General features: G+C 36.1%; 1 protein-coding gene across 39 annotated transcripts in view; it reads right to left on the bottom strand.

The window, feature by feature from the left end:
• The window catches only part of RIMS2 (regulating synaptic membrane exocytosis 2), a 752,291-nt gene that overhangs the window by 542,524 nt on the left and 188,460 nt on the right, over positions 1-21,307 (bottom strand). For all 39 annotated transcript variants that reach the window (XM_055348803.2, XM_031014115.3, XM_055348807.2 and 36 more), the window contains one exon: positions 10,219-10,429. In XM_055348803.2, the coding sequence (XP_055204778.1) occupies positions 10,219-10,429 (211 nt within the window). The remainder of the gene's footprint in view (positions 1-10,218; positions 10,430-21,307) is intronic.

The raw sequence follows: 21,307 nt of genomic DNA, 5'->3' as shown, positions 1-21,307 counted from the left end.
GCACACATGGGCTTACAGTGCCCTCTAGTGCTGAAATGGCTACAGTTACCCACAGGCTTAAGTAAATACTCAGTACCCTTAACAATTCTTGGAAGACCCTCTGGACTGGAACAAACAAGGCCTGACTACAAAGACTGGAATAAATACTTAAGTCTTCAATGCCTAGGCATCAACAAACATACACAAGCATCAAGAACATTCAGGAACATATGACTTCACCAAATTTACTAAATAAGTTCCCAGTAACCAACCCTGGAGTCATAGAGATACGTAATCTCTCAAGCAAGGAATTCAAAATAGCTATTTTGGGGATACTCAATGAACTTCAAGAAATCACAGAGAAGGAATTCAGATATTTATCAGAAAAAAAGGCAGCATGGAAACTGAACTAATTAAACAAATCCTGGAGCTGGAAACATCAATGATTAAAAGAAATGCATTAGAATGTCTCCGTGTGGAATTGATGAAGGAGAAGAATCAGTAACTCGAAGACAGGCTATTTGAAAATTCACATAGGATAAAAAAGAAAATAAATGAAAGAAATGAAGTACACTTACATGATCTAGAAAATAGGCTAAAAGGGAAAAATATATGAGTTATTGGCCTTGTAGAGGAGGCTGACAAAGAGATTGGGTAAAAAATGTATTTAAAGAAATAATAAGAGAACTTTCCAAACCTAGAGAAAGATGGATATACAGGTACAAGAAGGTCAAAGAATACCAGCAGATTCAACTCAAATAAGACTACTCCAAGACATATAATAATCAAACTTTCAAACATCAAGGACATAGAAAGGATCTTAAAAACAGCAAGAGAAAAGAAGCAAATAACATATAAAGAAACTCCAATACACCTGGCTGCAGATGTAGCAGCAGATGTAGCAGCCAAGAGGAAGTGAGGTGACATATTCAAAGTGCTGGAGGAAAAACTTGCAACAGAGAACTCTGTACTCAACACAGCAATCCTTCAAACACGAAGGAGAAAAGTTTTCAAACAAACAAAACCTGAGGGAATTCATTACCACTAGACCTATTTTACAAGAAATGCAAAAGGGAGTTAATCAATTTTTTTTAAAAAAAGAAACAATCATCCAAAAAAATCCTGTGAAGGTATAAAACTCACTGGTATAAGTAACTACACAGACAAATTCAGACTACACTAAAACTGTAATCGTGGCATGTAGTATCTTTAGTATGAAGACTAAAAGTTTACCAAAAGTAATAACTACAACAATCTGTTGAAAGAAAGGCATATTCAAAAGATAAAATGTGAGATAACAAAAACTAAATGGGGAAATGAAGCTAAAGTGTAGTTTCCACTTTGCTGGCTTGATTCTTTTCTTTGAAATCCACGGGAAGTTGTCATCAGTTTAAAATAACTTTCTATAACTATAAAATATATTTTGTAACCTAATAGAAACGAGGAAGAAATACCTATAATAGGTCCACTAAAAATAAAAAGCAAGGAATTAAAATATAATACCAGGAAAAAAAAAAATCACTTATCCACAAAAGAAGACAGTAGGAAAGAAGGAAGAAGGAACTTACAAAGCAACTAGAAAACAAATTTTAAAATGGTAGTAGTAAGTGGTTACTGATCAATAATACTATCGAATGTAAATTGCCTAAATCCCCCACTTAAAAGACAGAGGAGTGAAATGAATTTAAAAAAAAAAAAAGATCCAAATATATGCTGCCTAGAAGAAAGTCACTTGCTTAAAGACATACATGCATGGAAAAGATATTCCATGTAAGTAGAAAACAAAACAGATCAGCAGAAGCTATTAGATTTCAAGTAAAAAACTGTAAAAATGGCATTATTTAATGATACAGGGGTCAATTCAAGAGATATAAAAACTATAAATCTATATGCAACCAATGTCATAGAACCCAAATATATAGGGAAAATATTATTACATCTAAAGGAAGAGAGAGATTGCAATACAATAATATTGGTGAACATCAACACCCCGCTCTTAGTAATGAACACAGCATGCAGGCAGAAAAAGCAACAACAAAGAAAAATCAGAATTAAACTAAACTCTAGACCAAATGGACCTAACTGACATTTACAAAATATTTCATCCAACTGTGACAAACTACACATTCTTTTCATTAGCACATATAACATTCTCCAAAACAGATCATATCTTAGGCCAGAAAACAAGTCATAGTGAAATTTTAAAAGTAAAAATCATATCAGGTATCTTTTCTGACCATAAGGAACAAATTCAAAATCAGTAAAAAGAGGAATGTTGAAAACTGTACATATACATGGAAATAAAACAACATGCTTGTGAATGACCAATAAGTCAATGAAGAAATTAAGAAGAAAATTTAAAAATTTTCTTGGAACAAATTTAAATGGAAATACTAAATTACTAAAACCAATGGGATCCAGTAAAGCAGAGGGAAGTTTACATCAATAAATGGCTACATCGAAAAAGTAGGAAGACTTCAAATAAACAACCAAATAATGCATGTCAAAGAACTAGAAAAGCAAGAACAAATCAAACCCAATATTAATAAAAGAAAAAATATAATAAAAAAGCAGGAATAACTAAAATTGAGACAAAAAACACAAAAGAAAAATGAAAGGAAAAGTTGGCTTTTTGAAAATGTAAACAAAATTAATAAACCTCTCACTAGGTAACTAAGAAGAGTCCAAAATAAATAAAATCAGAGATAAAAATGAAGACATTAAAACTGATACCATGAAAATACAAAGGATCATTAGAGACTACTGTGAACAAATATATGCAAAAAAATTGAAAAATACACAAGAAATGGATACATTTCTAGACACATACAACCTACCAAGATTGGATCATGATTAAATGGAAAACCTAAACAGACCAATATAAGTAAAAAGATTGAAGCCATAATAAAAAGTCTGTCATCAAACAAAAGCCCAAGACCTGATGGAGTCACTGCTGAATTCTATCAAATATTTAAAAGAAGAATTAATGCCAGTCCTACTCAAACTCTGCCAACAAGTTTTGAAGAGGAGAGACTACTTCCAAACTCATTCTATGAGGCTAGTATTAACCTGAGAATGAAAACAGGCAAAGACACAGAAACAACAACGACAACTACAGGCCATTATCTCTGATGAACGAACATAGATGCAAAAATCTTCAAAAACATTCTAGCAAACTGAACTGAATAAAACATTATAAAGATCAATCACCACTATCATCCCAGGAATGCAAAGATGGTTCAACATTCACAATTCAATAAATGTGACACACCACAATAATAGAAATAAAGACCAAAACCATACAGCCATGTTAGTACATTCCAATAAAAGCATTTAATAATGATTTTTAAATCTGAACATACTAGATATAAAAGAAACATGCCTGAAAATAAAAAAGGCCATATTTGACAAACCTACAGCTAGCACCATATGGAAGGGAAAGAATTAAAAGTCTTTCCTCTAAGATCTGGAACAAGTCTAGGATACCCACTTTCACCGCTTTTATTCAATATAGTACTGGAAATTCTAGCAAAAGCAATTAGGCAACAGAAATAGACAAAAGGCATTAATATTGGAAAGGAAGAAGTCAAATTAGACTTTTACACAGATAACACAGTCTTACGTTAAAACCATAAAGATGACACCAAAATCTCTTAGCACTCATAAACAAATTCAGTAAAGTTACAGGATACAAAATCAACATACAAAAATCAGTAGCATTTCTCTACGCCAGCAGCAATCTGAAAACAAAATCAAACAAGCAATCCCATTTACAGTAGCTACAAAAATAAAATAAAATACCTAGGAATAAACTTAACTAAAGAAGAGAAAGATTTCTACCATGAAAACTATAAGACACTGATGAAATAAATTAAATACCAAAAAAAGGAAAAGTATCCTATTATCATGGATTGAAAAAATTGCTACTGTTAAAATGTTGAAACTACCAAAAGCAATCTATAGATTCAATGCAATCTCTATTAAAATACCAATGAAGTCCAGGCGTGGTGGCTCATATCTATAATTCCAGCACTTTGGGAGTCTGAATGGGTGGATCACTTGAGGTCAGGAGTTCGAGACCAGCCTAGCCAATATGGCGAAACCCTGTCTCTACTATGAATACAAAAATTAGCTGGGTATGGTGGTGTACTACTGTAATCCCAGCTACTCAGAAGGCTGAGGCAGGAGAATCATGTGAATCTGCGAGGTAGAGGCTGCAGTGAGCCAAGATTGTGCCACTGCACTCCAGCCTGGGCAAAAGAGGAAGACTTTGTCTTAAAAACAAAACAAACAAACAAACAAACAAACAAAAACAATGACGGAAGTGTGAGAGTGAAACCAGTCAGGACAACATAGTGAGATCTCATCTCTACAAAGAAAATCAAAAAATTAGCCAGGTATGGTGATGCATATCATAGTCCCAGATACTCAGAAGGCCAAGGCAGGAGGATCATTTGAGCTCAGTGGATCAAGGCTGAAGTGAGCCATGACAGCTCCAATGCACTCCAGCCTGGGTGACAAACTGAGATCTTGTCTCAAAAAAAACAAAACAAACTCACAAAAACACCCAATAACATTCTTCACGAAACAGGAAAAAAAAGTCCTAAAATTCTAATGCAACCAAAAAGATGCTAGATAGCCAAAGCAATTCTTAGCCAAAAGACAAAAAAAAAAAAAAACAGCTGGAGGAATTACATCGCCTGACCTCAAAATATGCTATAAAGCTAGAGTAACCAAAACAGCATAGTACTAGCATAAAAACAGACATAGACCCAGGGAAAAGAACAGAGCATTCAGAAATAAATCAATGCATCTACAGCTAAGTCATGTTCAACAAAGGCACCAAGTATATCCACCAGGTAAAGGACTGTCTCTTAAACAAATGGTTCTGAGAAAATTAAATATCCATAAGCAGAATGAAACTAGAACTCTGTCACTGTATATAAAAATCAAATCAAAAGAAAGACTTAAATCTAAGATCTGAAACTGTGGCACTACTACTACAAAAAGAAGTAAACATTGGTCTAGGCAAATATTTATTGAATAAGACCTCAAAAACAGACAACAAAAGCAAATATTGACAAATGAAATTACATCAAGCTAAAAGATCATGCTCAGCAAAAGAAACAATCAACAGAGTGAAGAGACAGCCCACACAATGAAAGAAAATATTTACAAATTATCTATCCAATAAGGGATTAATAACTGGAATATACAAAAAACTCAAACAACTCAATAGCAAAATAAAAAATAATCAGATTTAAAAATGGACAAAAGATATAAATAGACATTTCTCAAAAGAATACAAACAAATATCCAACAGGTATATGAAAAAATGATCAACATTACTAATTATCAGAATGCAAATTAAAGCCACAATGTGATATCATCTCACCCTCATCAAAATCACAATTTTGAAAAAGAAAATAACAAATGTTAACAAGGATGCAGAGAAAGGTGAACACTTATATACTGTTGGTAGGAATGTAAATTAGTATAGCCACTATGGAGAAGAGTATAGAGGTTCCTCAAAAAAAAACCTAAAAATAGAACCACCATATGATCCAACAATTCCACTACCACGTATGTACCCAAAAGAAAGGAAATAAACATACTGAAGAGATACCCGTACTACTCTGTTTATTGAAGCCTATTCACAATAGCCAAAATGTGAAATCACCCTAAATGACCATCAACAGATGAAAGGATTCTAAAATGTTGTATATATACACAATGGAATATTATTCGGCCCTAAAAAAGAATAAAATTCTGTCATTTGCAGCGACATGGATGGAACTGGATGTCATTATGTTAAGTAAAATAAGCCAGGCCCGGAAAGACAAATACCACATATTATCATTCACATGTGGGAGCAAAAAAAAAAAAAAAAATTTTGATCTCATGCAAGTAGTAAATAGAATGGTAATTACTGGAGGCTGGGAAGGGTAGGAGGAAGCGGGAATAAAGAGTGGTTGGTTAATGGGTACAAAAATATAGTTAGATAGAAAAAAGAAGTTCAGTGCTCAGTTACAACAAGAAAGAGACTATGGTTATCAATAATTCACTGTATATTTCAAAATAGCTGGGAGAAAAGATTTGGGATGTTCCCAACACAAAGAAATGGTCAGTGTTTACTGTGACAGATATCCCAATTATCCAGATTTAATCATTACATATTGTACAGTTGTTATCATTATCACTATACCACATTAATATGCACGACTATTAAGTATTATGTATCCATAAATTTTTAATTTAAAAATACTGAAATACAAAAACTGTCAACCAAGAATTCCACAATCAGCAAAAATATCTTTTTAAAAAATGAAGGCAAAATTTTCAGCATGAAAAAATTGAAACTATTCATCAGCAGCAGACTTGCCCTTCAAGAAATATTGAAGGAAATACTTAAGACAAACAAAATGTGATACCAGATATAATTATAGATCTACAAAAAAAATAAATAATGTCAGAAATAACTACAAGAAAAAATATAGATCTTTTCAAAAATTATTTAATATTTGAAACTCATGGAAGATAAACTCTTTATACAAAAAGAATAACAATATATTGTGGGGTTTATAAAATGAATAAAAGTAAAATATGACACCAGTAACATAGAATCCAACATTTCTGTGAGCTTCTTATAATACACATGAAATAGTTTAATATCAGTTGAAGGTTGACAACAATAATTTAAATATGTATTCTACAAATCTTGAATAACTTGATAAAATAACAAAACAGTTACAGCTATTGAGCCAACAAAAGAGAAAACATGAATCACAAAAATACTTCAGTAATCTCAAAAAAGGCTAAAATTGAAAAAACAAAGAACAGATGACATAAGACAAAATCAAAAAGCAAGATGATGTAATCAAATGAAACCATATCAATAATCACAGTAAACGTAAATTTTATAAACATCCAATTAAAAGGAAGAGATTGTCAGGTTGAATAATAAAGCAAGATCCAACTATATGCTGGCTATAAGAAAAGTACTTCAAACAAATAAATTTTAAGTAAAATAATAGAAGAACATATACTATGTTAATACCTAACCCAATACATATATGCAATTCCATTTCCAAATATATATCTAGATAGAGAGAGAGACAGAGAGACAGAGAGAGAGAGAGAGTACTTGGTCTACATACATGTATTAGACCAAGTGAATTTTAGAGCAAAGAATATTACCAAAAATAAAGAATATCACTTAACAATGATAAAGAGGTCTGCTAAACTAGAGGATATAACAATCCTAATGTTTATGTCCCTAAAAACAGAGGCTAAAAATACATAAAACTATAACTAATAGAACTCCAAGGAGAAATAGACAAATCCACATATTATTATATATTTCAAAACCCCTCTCTTAACAAATGATAGAATAGGCAGGAAATCAACAGTGAGATAACAGATTTAAATGACTCTATCAACAAAACTGTCCTTGAGTGGGCATTTTAAAATATTCTGGCCAAAAACAGAAGAATATGCATGCTTCTTAAGTGCACATGGTTTACCAAAGTAACCATATTCCGGGCCATAAAATAAGTATCAACAAATTCCAAAGGATTTGAGGCATATAAAGTATATTCTAAAACCACGAGAGAGATAAATTAGAAATCATTAACAAAAAGATCCCTAGGAACCCCACAATATTTGAAAAATAAATAACATATTCTAAATTATCTATGTCAAAGAAGAAAAGGAAAATGAGAAAGTATTTTTAACTTAATAAAATGAAGAAACAACACATGAGAATTGTGGTGATGCCAGTAAAGTAGTACTTAGGGAACATTTATAGCATGTGACCCCTAATTTACAAAAGAAGAAAAGTTTCAAGGCAATGATCTCAGCTTCTATTTTAAGAAAGTAAAAAAGATAAAATTAAACCCAAAGTAAGCAGAAAAAGAAAAGACAAGAAAAGAAAAGAAAAAAGAAAAAAAGATCAAAGTAGAAATCAACAACAGAGAAAAATCAATAAAACAAAAAATCTGGGCCAGACGTGGTGGCTCACACCTGTAGTCCCAGCACTTTGGGAAGCCAAGGTGGGAGAACTGCTTGAGGTCAGAAGCTCAAGATCAGCCTGGGAACACAGCAAGACCCCATCTCTACAAAAATAATTTTTAAAATTAGCAGGGCATGGTGGCACACACTCATAGTTCCTGCTACTCGGGAGGCCAAAGTGACAAGATTACCTGAGCCCAGGGGGTCAAGACTGCAGTGAGCTGCGGTTGTGCCACTACAATCCAGCCTGGGCAACAGAGTAAGATCCTTTCTCTAGCCAGGTTGAGCAGGAACAAAAAAGATACAAATTACCAATATCAGGAATGAAAGAGGTAGCATCAATGCAGATTCCATGGATACTAAAAGACTAATAATGGAATACTATGAACAAGTTTAGGCCAATAAATTCAACTATTTATGAGGAACTAGACAAACTAAGATATAACAATGAAACCTTATTCAAGAAAGATAACCTGAATAACCCTATATCCATTAAGAAAACAAACCTTACTTAAAAACCTTCCCAACAAATAAAATTGCATGCCCACATGGCTTCACTGGTGTAATCTACCAGTTCTACACAATGTCTTCCAAAATGTTGAAGAGGAGGAAATACTTCCCAACACATTTTATCAGTCCAGCATTATCCCAATACCAAAACCAAAGAAAAACATTACAAGGAAGAAAAATACAGACACATGCCTTATGAATATAGAAGCAAAACTTGTAAACAAAATTTTATTAAATCAGCCAGGCACCATGGCATGTGTCTGTCGTCCCAGCTACTTGGGAGGCTGAGGCAGGAGGAACACTTGAGCCCAGGAGTTCAAGTCCAGCCTAGGCAACATAGCAAGACACTCATCCCTAAAAAAAAATGATCAAATCAAATCCATTAATATATAAAAGAGATAATCCATCATGACAAAATGAGGTTTATCCCAGTGATACAAAGCTGATTTAACATATAAAAATCAACCAATGTATTTCACCACATTAAAAAACAAAATAAAAAACATATGATTAATCTCAACAGATAGAGAAAACGCATTTGGCAAAATCCAACATCTATTTCTGATCTTAAAAAACCAACCAAACAACAACAACAAACTCGGCAAAGTAGGAATAGATGGCATCTGTGAAAAGCGTACAGCTAACTTTATACCTAATAGTGAAGACTAAAGGCTTTCTCCCTAAGATTAAGAACAATACAACGGAACGTCTGCTTTCATCCACTTTATTCAAAATTATACTGCAGTTTCTAGCCAATGTACCTAGTCAAGAAAAAAAAATCATAATCAGGTAATCCAGGGGAAACAATTATAAGTGGTTAGTTCTTAGCAAAACAAAATAATGAAAAATGGGGATTAACAAGAAAATGAAGAAATGAAATCACAAAGGGAAATGAATTTCCACAATTATGTCTAAGTAATGTATGTAAAAAAAATAGCTTCCTATTTAAAAACTAGTGAAATAAATAAGTAGGTGATAAGATTAGTAAGTAGATAAATGCAAAGTCTAAAGAATTTACTGACACAAACTTTTTTTTTTTGAGACAGAGTCTCTGTTGCCCAGGCTGAACTGCAGTTCTCCTGCCTCAGCCTCTTGAGTAGCTGGGACTACAGGCGCACACCACCATGCCCAGCTAACTCTTGTATTTTTAGTAGAGATGGGGTTTCACCATATTGGCCAGGCCGGTCTCGAACTCCTGACCTTGTGATCCGCCCACCTCAGCCTCCTAAAGTGCTGGGATTACAGGTTTGAGCCACCGCACCCTGCCCAAACTTTTTCTTTTTTGAGACAAGGTTTCACTCTGTCACCCAGGCTGGAGTGCAGTGGCACAACCATGGCTCACCACAGCCTTGACTTCTCCAGCTCAGGTCATCCTCCCACCTCTGCCTCCTGAGTAGCTAGGACTATAGGGGCCCGCCACCATGTCTGGCTAATTTTTGTGTTTTTTTGTTTGTTTTTTTTTTTTTTGTAGAGACAGGGTTTCACCATATTGCCCAGGATAGTCTAGAACTCCTGGGCTAAAGTGATCCCCCCGCCTTGGCCTACCAAAGGGCTAAGATTACAGGCGTGAGCCATCGTGTCTGGCCACAAGCATTTTAAAATATTGTTTTTGCTAATTTCAACAAAATATTATTTGGGTTGAATTAACATACTCTCTAACGTGAATAGATAAACACAATAAGCTTAACTAGAAGAGAACTGTAATTTTCATTTCTGTACCTTGTTTGAGCGTAATGACACTCGACCTCCACAACGAGCACAGAACTTTGTTTGGCAATATGAACAGTTATGGCCACATCCATCGGCAAACTTTGTTTTGTGGCAGATACCACAGGTTGGCGCATCACCCTTCTGTTCTTGCTGTTGCTGTGATTCTTCTCCCATCTTCTTTACCTGCTCTTTATACATTTCAAACTGCTGATGCAGTTTTCTGCAGAGAAAATAGATAAGAAAAAAAGTTGGTTTCCTGATGATCTCTAAAGGAAAAATTATCACAATTTATAGACAGTTTTATAACCAAAAAAATACAAGATGAGAATAAAAAGAATGAAAATTTAATTATCTGATGATAAATTAACACTTTTCATGGCACATTATTTGTAAAAGTATTGCAACTAGTTCTACCTTCTTTTTTTTTTTTTTTTTTGAGACGAAGTCTCGCTCTGTTGCCCAGGCTAAAGTGCAGTGACACGATCTTGGCTCACTGCAACCTCTGCCTCCCGGGGTCTAGCAATTTTCCCACCTCAGCCTCCTGAATAGCTAGGACTACAGGCACACACCACCACGCCAGCTAATTTTTATATTTGTAGTAGAGATGCAGTTTCGCCATGGCCAGGCTGGTCTCGAACTCCTGACCTCAAGGGATCCGCCTTCCTCGGCTTCCTAAAGTGCTATGATTACAGGCCTGAGCCACCATACCCGGTCTCTACCTTCTAATATACATATTAAATAACCAATTAATATAATATATGTTTATGGAAATATTTATTGAAATTATATTTCTAAATTTCTATCTTCCATTTGGAGTACATTTTCAATCATATGCTCTAAAATATTTACAATATTATTTTTCTACCATTTAACTTCAGAAATACAGACAGCTAATTTGACTTACACAGTGAAGCCAAGACCTATGAACTTCAAATCACTGAGACACAGTCTCAATCAGAGTGATTAAAAAGAATCCAAAGAGAGAAAAAACACTAGATAGGCGCTCCAGTCAAATGGAATAAAACTTACATGCTATTAAAAATGAAGAATTCCTTCATTTTGGGAGCTCTTGAGTAGATTTGAAAGTGCTGAGGCAAATATAAATAAACTTAAAAATTAGTCAATAAAAATTATCCAAACTGAAAGAAAAAGAAAAATAAGTGGGGAATACAAAACAACAGTGCATCCAAGAGTTAACCCAACCTACCATATGTATAATTGTTCACAGAAAAAAAATGGAAATGAAGGAAATATTTGAAGGGATTATGACCAAAAATTTTCCAAAACTAATGAGAGACAACAAATTAAACACAAGAACCGCAGAGAATCCCTGGAAGCACAAATGTCAAATCAACTACCAAATATAAACACATGCCCCTAGTCTGCCTTCATAGTCAAACTGCTAAAACCCAAAGATAAAGAAAAACCTTTGAAAGTGGCCAAAGAAAATACACATTGTGTAGTGAGACCCAGTAAGAATTAGAGAAGATTACTCTTGAGAAACCATGCAAGCTGGAAAGCTTTGGAGTGATGTCTATAAATTGAGAGAAAAACAAACAAACAAACAAAACTGTCAACCCAGGATCTCATACACAGTAAAATTAGGCTTTAAAAAATATAAATAAGTAAATAAAAATTATAAAAATAAATAAAATTTAAAAATAAAAACTTTTCCAGATGGACACATATTGAAGAAATTCATTGGCAGTAGACCTTCACTGCATGGAACTTAAAAGAAGTTCTTGAAACAGAAAGAGTATGATACTCCTTGGAAGTATCATATGGAAAAAAAGACCTAGACAAAGAAATAAATGCTCATATTAAAAATAAAATGTGTCTCAAAAACTTAAGAAAATAGAAAATTAAACTCAAAGAAAGCAGAAGAAAAGAAATACAAGAGATTAGAACAGAAATCAATGAAACCAAATGCTGGTTTTATGAAAAAAATCAATGGAGACTGACATAAGCAAGTTGAGGGAAAAGGACTTTCCAACATTTGTCCCTCAGCAGAAACATCAATTTGAACAACTATTCATATGTGAAAACACCTTCATGAGACCTAAGGAAACCAGGTGGGAGATTATAGCAACTAAGTGTAGCAAAAAAATAAAAGATGCACTGAACAGGGTAAAAAGGACAGTTTAACATTTCCTGTTCATCCCTCCCCAACCACAGACAACACAGCATAAATAGAGATACTCATCGCTAGGGGGAAAAAGAGAGAACAGAACACTCAACTCTGCCTTGAACTCCAATATCAGGCAATTGTTTACTGTTTCACCAATAAAATGAGGTGCTAGGCAGACCCCCACAGTCTCAGACATCAGGGTTGTATGCACAGACTGAGCCTCCAGGCCCACTCCAGTGCCAGAACAAATCCCACATCCCCAGGCTCCATGCCTGACCATCAGACTTGGTCTTTGGGCCTGCCCAATCTCCAGGATGACTCCAGACTTCTACAATGCCCTCAGTGCCAGGCTGGCTCCCCTGATCTCAGGCTTCAGGCACACCCCAGCATCAGGCCAGGCCCTGCAGCTCAATCATCAGGCTAGCACCCTCAGAACCAGCCTCCAGACAACCTCTGTGGATATAGGCTCCAGGCACACCTAGCACCAAACCAGCCCCCGTAGCCCAGGATCCAGGCTGGTATCTGCAGACCAAGCCTCCAAGCCCACCCTGGCATCAAGTGAGATCCCACAGCTCTAGGTTCCAGGCCTGCCCAGTAGACAAGGTCTATATGGCATATTACAGAGCCAAGACAGCCCCAGCCATCCTGGGCTACTGAATACTCCCATTATTATACTGGCTCACATAGTCCCAGGTTACAAGGCATGTCCCAGCACAGCACAAGTGCCTAAAGCCGTAGTCATCAAGCCATCACACAAAGACCCAGCCTCCAGGATGGCACCAGAAGATACAAGTTCCAGGCCCACTCAGCACAAGACCAGCCCCTATAGCCCTAGCCTCCAGGCTTCCTTCAGGTTTCAGACCAGCTCAGTAAAACAGAGGCCCATACTACTGCAAGCATCAGCCCAACACAGCAACATGTTAGCATCCTGGTCTAAGGCAAAGATCAGAACCTGCAAAAACAGATTCTAGGCATACCCAATGCCATGCTGGTCCCTGAGGCCCACCCTCCAGGCCAGCCCTTACAAAGCCACACTCCAGCAGACCAACAGATCAATAGTGTGACAGTAGAACCCAGTGCCAAGCCAAACCACATGGAAAAAGTCTCCAAATCCACTCTTGCGGACACAAGAACAAGTTCCACCCTAAAAGACTCGGGCCCCAGGACCAACCAAGCACCAGGTCAGGTCCCATGGACTCCGGGTCCATCCCAGTGCACCTGTCCACTAACACCATACCAACACCTAGCCAGCCCCTCCTGACACAGGCTCAAGGCCAACATCAATGCCAGGTCAGCCTCTGTGGACCCAAGTTTAAGGTCAGTTCCCAAAGAAACAGATTTGAGGACAAAGCCTGCAGAGCAAATGAATCGGTCCACAACAGAAGCTCCAGGATCAAAGACCAACCCAACAAACCCAGGGGCCAGGGACACACACCTGCTGACCCATGCACTGGTTCAGTCTCCCCAAGAATTCCAGCAACAAGCCCACCTACCAACCATGCAAACAGCTTGCCCAGAATCACCACATGGGCTGACTGGTGAAGACATTTTCCAAACAAAGGCAATCTAAACAGACTGGAATAAGTCCCTACTTCCTATCTGCACAGACATCAACAGAAGGTAAGCATAATCATGAAAAACCAAGGAGATATAACACTACCAAAAAAGCAATCATTTCCAGCGAGGAAGAATAAGAAGATGGTGGAAGAGAAGCCTCCATTAATTATCCTCCTCACAGGAACACCAAATTGAACAACTATCCACATAAAAAAGCACTGTCGTAAGGACCAAAGATCAAGTGAGCAATCACAATACCTCGTTTTAACTTTTATATAAAAAAGAGGCACTGAAGAGGGTAGAAAAAACAGTCTTAAATTCTCGATGCTATCCCTCCTTCACCTATCAGCAGCAGCCACAGGGTGCAGGAAGAGAATCTGTGAACTTATGGAAGGGAGAGTTTAGTAATTGTGGGACTTTGCATTGAAACTCAGTGATGACCTGTCACAGGGGAAAGCAACATCAGGCAGAACTCAGCCACCCCTCATAGAGGGAGCATTTAGACCAGCCCTAGCCAGAAGTGAATTGCCCATCACAGCAGTAGGAACCAGAGTTCAAGCAAAGGTAAGCCCCATCACCATGAGCTAAAGGGGTCTGGGGTCCTAAATAAACCTGAAAGGCAGTCCAGACCACAAGGACCACAATTCCTGGGCAATTCCTGATTCTGTGCTGGGCTCAAAGCCAGTGGATGAGGGGAGCATGCAACCCATTGAGAAACCAGCTGAGGTGGCAAAGGGAGTGCTTGCATCACCCCTCCCCCAACCCCAGGTAGCAGAGCTCATAGTTCTGAGACTGTATCCCTCACTTGGAACAGTATAAAGGACTTTGTCTGGCACCTTGGATACCAGCTCAGCCACAGTAGAATATGGTACCAGGCAGAGTTGTGAGGCCCCCATTCCAGGCCTTAGCTCCCAGACAACATTTCTAGAGATACTCTGGGCCAGAAAGGAACCCACTGCCCTGAAGGAAAGAACCGAGTCCTAGCAGGATTCATCACCTGCTGACTAAAAAGCTTTAGGCTCTGAATAGTCAGCAGGAATGCCCAGGCAGTACTTGTCATGGGCCTTGGGTGAGACTCACAGATGTGCTGGCTTCAACAAATTCCCAGTTGTGGTAGCCATAGGAAGAGACTTCACTGCTTGTGGAAAAAAGAGAGAAGAGTGGGAAGAACTTTGTCTTGTGGCTTGGGTCCAGCTCAGGCGCAGTAAAATAGAACACCAGGTAGATTCCTAAGGTTTCTGAATCCAGGCCCTGGCTCTGAAATACCATTTCTGAGCTTGTCTGGGAAGAGGAAGCAACTCACCATCCTGAAGAAAAGGACGAAAGCCTGGCTGGCTTTAGCACTTGCTGATTGTAAAGCCCTTGAACCTTGAGTGAACACAGGTGGTACTCAGGCAGTGGTTGCTGTGAGCTTTCGGTGAGGCACAAGGCTGGGCTGGCTTTAGGTCTGACCCAGCGCAGTCTCACTGGTAGTGGCCACAGGGGTACTTGTGTCACTCTTTCTCAACCCCAGGCAGTCCCGCACAGACAGAAAGAGAGAGACAGAGACTCCATTTGTTTGGGAGAGAATAAGGAAAGAGAACAAGAGTCTCTGCCTAGCAATCCAGAGAATTCTTCCAGATTTTACCCAAGAACTTATCCAAGGAAACACCTCTGTGAGTCTGCAACATTACTGGGATTGGTGTGACCCCTTGTGAAGATACAGTTACACTGATCTAAGACATACATCACAATACCCAAGTCCCTTCAAATACCTGGAAAGCTTTACCAAGAAGGATGGGTACAAACAACCCCAGACTGTGAAGACTACAATAAATACTTTACTCTTTGATCCCCAGAAACCAAAGAACACCCACAAGCATCAAGACCACCCAGGAAGACATGACCACACCAAACAAACTAAGTAAGGCACTAGGGACCAATCCCAGAGAGACAGAAATATGTGTCCTTTCAGACAGAGGAATTCAAAATAGCTGTTTTGAAGAAGCTCAATGAAATTCAAGATACCATGGAAAAGGAATTCAGAATCCTATCAGATAAATTTAACAAATAGATTAAAATAACGTAAAAGAATCAAGTAGAAATTCTAGAGTTGAAAAATGCAACTGACATACTGAAGAATGCATGAGTCTCTTCAAAGCAGAATTGATCAAGCAGAAGAAAGAATTAGTGACCTTGAAGACAGGCTATTTGAAAATACACAGTCAGAAGAGGAAAAAAAGAACAAGAAACAATAAAGCACACCTACAAGATCTAGAAAATAGCCTCAAAATGGCAAATCTAAGAGTTATTGGCCTTAAATGTATAGACAGATGGGGTAAAAGTTTGTTCGAAGGGATAATAACAGAGAACTTCCCAAACCTAAAGAAAGATATCAATATTCGAGCACAAGCAAGTTACAGAACATCAAGCAGATTTAACCCAAAGAAGACTACCTCAAGGCATTTAATAATCAAACTCCCAAAGGTAAAGGATAAAGAAAGAATCCCAAAAGCAGCAAGAGAAAAGAAAGAGAAAACACAGAATGAAGCTCCAGTATGTCTGGCAGCAGACTTCTTAGAGGAAACCTTACAGGCCAAGACAAAGTAGCATGATTATTCAAAGTGTTGAAAGAAAACAACTTTTATCCTAGAATAGTAAGTACATCCAGTAAAAATATCCTTCAAACATAAAGGAATCAAGACTTCCCCAGACAAACAAAAGCTGAGGGATTTCATCAACATCAGACCTGCCAACAAGAAATGCTAAAGGGAGTTCTTCAATCTCAAAGAAGAACGTTAATGAGCAATAGGAAATCACCGAAGGTACAAAACTCACTAGTAATAGTAAATGCATAGAAAAACACAAAATATTATAAATCTGTGATTGTGGTATATAAACTACTGATATCTTGAATAGAAAGATTAAAAGATGAATGCATCAAAAATAGTAACTACAAAAACTTTTTAAGACATAGACACTACAGTAAGATATAAACAGAAACAACATAAAGTTAACAAGCAGGTGAGTAAAGGTTAAGTGTAGTATTTTTATTAGTTTTTTTTTTTTGCTTATTAGTTTATGCAGTCAGTGTTAAGTTGTCATCAGTTTAAAATAATGGATTCTAAGATGTTATTTATTAACTTCATGGTAACCTCAAATCAAAAAACATACAACAGATACACAAAAAGTAAAATACAAGCAATTAAAGCACACCACAGGAGAAACTGACCTTCACTACAAAGAAGACAGGAAGGAAGGAAAGAAGGAAGAGAGGACCATAAAGCAACCATAAAAAACAAAATGGCAGGAGTAAATCCTTATTAACATTGAATGTAAATCAACTATACTCTCCAATCAAAAGACACATGCGGCCAGGAGCGGTGGCTCATGACTGTGATCCCAGAACTTCAGGAAGCTGAGGTGGGAGGACCACTTGAGGTCAGGAGTTTGAGACTAGCCTGACCAACATTCTGAAACCCTGTCTCTACTAAAAATACCAAAAAAATTAGCTGGGCATCATGGTGCATGCCTATAACCCCAACTACTTGGAAGGCTGAGGCAGTAGAATCACTTGAACCCAGGAAGCAGACGCTGCAGTGAGCTGAGATTACGCCACTGCACTCCAGTCTGGGCAACAAAGTGAGACTCCATCTCAAAGAAAAAAAAAAAAAAGACACATGGAGTAGCTGAATGTATTAAAACAAACAAACAAACAAAAAATCCAATATTCTGTTGCCTAAAAGTAACACACTTCACCTATAAAGATACACATAAACTGAAAGTAAAGAAATGGAAAAAGGAATCTTTCTATTCAAGATATCAGTAGTTTATACACCATAATCACAGTGTTATAATATTTTGTGTTTTTCTGTGCATTTACTATTACTAGTGAGTTTTGTACCTTCACGTGATTTCCTATTGCAAAAGGAAACCAAAAAAAGAGCAGGAGTAACTATACTTGTATCAGACAAAATAGATTTCAAGACAAAAATTATAAAAAGAAACAAAGAAGGTCATTATGTAATGATAAAGGAATCAATTCAGCAAAAGTATATAACAATTATAAATCTATATGCACAAAACACTGAAGCACCCAGATATTGAAAGTAAATATTATTAGAGCTAAAGAGAGAGATAGACCTAAATACAATGCTAGCTGGAGACTTCAAAACCCCACTTTCGGCATTGGACAGATCATCCAGACAGAAAATAAACAAAGAAACATCAGACTTAATCTGCACTACAGACCAAATGGAATTAATAGGTATTTACAGAACATCTCATCCAATGACTGCAGAATACACATTCTTCCCCTCAGCACATGGATCATTCTCAAGGGCAGACCATAAGTTAGGCCACAAAACAAGTCTTTAAAAATTAAAAAAATAAAATAAAATTATATCAAGTATCTTCTCTGACCACAATGAAATAAAACTAGAAATCAATAATAAGAGAAATTTTGGAAACTATGCAAACACATGGAAATTAAACAATATGCTCCTGAATGACCAGTGGGTCAAAGAAGAAATTACAATGCAAGTTAAAAAAATACCTTGAGACTAAGAAAAATGGAAACAACACACACCAAAATATATGTGATGCAGCATGGGCAATTCTAAGAGGACAATTATAACAATAAATGGGTAGATCAAAAAAAGAAGAGAGATCCAAAATAAACAGCCTAAAATTACAACCAAAGAAACTACGAAAAGAAGAACAAACTAAGCCCAAAGTTAGTAGAAGGAGGGAAACAATACATATCAGAGCAGAAATCAGTGAAATCAGAAATTTAAAAATAGAAAAGATAAAACTAAGAGTTGTTTTCTTAAAAAGATAAAATCAACAAGCTTTTAGCTCTAAATGAAATCAGGCATTGAAGAGGAGACATTAAAGTTCATACCACAGAAATACAAAGGATCATAAGACACTACTATGAACTAATACCAATCCTTCTCAAACTCTTCCAAAAAACTGAATAGAAGAGAATGCATCCAAACTCATTTTATGAGGCCAGCATTACCCTGATACTAAAGCCAGAAAATAAACTACAAAAATAATAAAATTACAGGCCAATATTCTTGATGAACATAGATGCAAAACCAAATACTAGCATCCAAATACTAGCAAACTGAATTCAACTGCACATATAAAAGGATCATCCACCATGATCAAGTTGGATTCCTTGATAGCTCAGAATGCAAAGATAGTTCAACATACACAATTCTATCAATGTGATACACCACGTTAACAGAACAAAGGACACAAACTGTATGATCATTTTAATAGATGCAGAAAAAGCATGTGATAAAATTCAATATCCTTTCATGATAAATAAACTCTTAAATTAGGTATACAAGAAATATATGTCAACACAATACAGGTGTTACATTACAAACCCACAGCTAACATCATACTCAACGGTGAAAAGTTGGAAACTTTCCTCTAAGATCAAGAAGAAGACAAGGATGCCAACTATTGCAACTTATATTCAACACAGTAATGGAAATCCTGCAAGAGCTATTAAGCGTAAGAAAGAAATAAAAGGCATCCAAATTGAAAAGGAAATTTAATTGTCTCTGTTTGTGGACAACATGATCTTATCTACAGTAAACCCTAAAGACTCCAGTATGTTGAAGAGATATCCATATTCCTATGTTCATTGCAGCATTATTTACAATAGTCAATATATAAATCAATGTTAAGTATCCATCAGTGAATGAATCAATAAAAAAAGTGCGGTATATATAAACAATGGAACACTATTCAGCTATAAAAAAGAAAGAAGTCCTGTCATTTGTTACAACACAGATGAACTCAGAGGACATTATGTTAAGTGAAGTAAGCCAGGCACAGAAAGACAAATACTGTATGATTTCATTTACAAGTGAAATCTTAAAAAGTTCAACTCATAGATGTAGAGGGTAGAATTATGATCACCAGAGACTGGGGTATGGGAGGTTAGGGAGATGTTGGTCAAAGGATACAAAATTTCAGTTAGATGGGAGATTCAAGTGATCTATTGTACAACATGATGTCTATAGTTAATAACAATATATTGTATTTTGAAAATCATAAGAGGGTAGACTTTGTTCTCACCACAAAAATAAGTATGTGAGATAATGCATATGGTAATTAGCTGGATTGAATCATTCCACAATATATACAGACTTCAAAACATCATGTTGTGTAAGTATACACAATTTTTGTTAATTTGAAATTAAATTTAAAAATTAAAAAAGCATTTAAGAAAAAAAATCACTAAAATTGATAAACCTCGAGTTAGAATGATGAAAAAAACAAGACAAAAATTACCTACAGCAAGAATGACAGAGATTACAACAGAACTCACTATTAATCTAAATTAATTTAAAAGACTACAAAGGAATACTATAAGCAACCGTATGCCCATATGTATGTATGTCTTTCTTTGAAAGACAGAAGCTAGCATACCTCATTCACCAAAAAAAAAAAAAAAAAATAGATAGCTTGACAAGCTTTATATCTATTAAATAACTTTAATTCATAGTTTAAGAACCTTTCAAATCTAAAACTCTGGTGCCCAATGGTTTCATTGGTGAATGCTACCAAACACTGAAGGAAGAAATAATACCAATTCTACGTAGTCTCTCCCAGAAAAGAGGATGGAACATTTCCCAACTAATCTCTTAATGCCAGTATTACTCTGACACTAAAACCACACAAAGAAGCTGGGCATGGTGGTATATACCTGTAGTCCCAGCTACTCAAGAGGCTGAGGCAGGAGGATTGCTTGAGTCCAGGAATACAAGGCTGCAGAGACCTATGATTGCACATTGTACTCCAGCCTGGGCAACAAAGCAAGACCCCATCTCTTAAAAAAAAATTACAAAGATACTGGAAGAAATTACAGACCAATAAAGTATTTCTCATAAGCAGATGTAAAAATCCTCAACACTAAAAATATTAGCAAATCAAATCCAAAAATGTGTTAAAGAGTAATACCTTACAAATAGGTGATGTTTATCTTAGGAATGTAAGTTTGGAACCACATTTTAAATTCAAGCAATATAATCTGTCATATTAATATGATTACCTAAAAATATGCTGAGAAAGCATGTCACACAACTGCTTAGCAAACTAGGAATTGACAAAAACTTCCTTAGCACAGTAAAAGCATCTGTAAAACAGTCTACCACTAACATCACACTGTATGGTGAAAAACTGAATGCTTCCCCCTAAGATCAGTAATAAAGCAAGGTATCTTCTTTCACTACTTCTAATCAACATCAAACTGAAAATTCTAGCCACCACATTAAGGCAAGAAAAGAAAAGGAAAATAAAAAGCTTACAGATTAGAAAGGAAAATAGAAAACTATTTGCAGTTGCCCTACTTGTCTTTGTATAAAATCTCAAAGAAACTAGAAAGAAAAAACCTCTTGTAACAAATAAATG

The sequence above is a fragment of the Gorilla gorilla genome, chromosome 7 (assembly GCF_029281585.2).
Source record: "Gorilla gorilla gorilla isolate KB3781 chromosome 7, NHGRI_mGorGor1-v2.1_pri, whole genome shotgun sequence".
Classification (NCBI taxonomy): Eukaryota; Metazoa; Chordata; class Mammalia; order Primates; family Hominidae; genus Gorilla; species Gorilla gorilla.
This window is presented reverse-complemented; position numbering and strand designations above follow the sequence as displayed.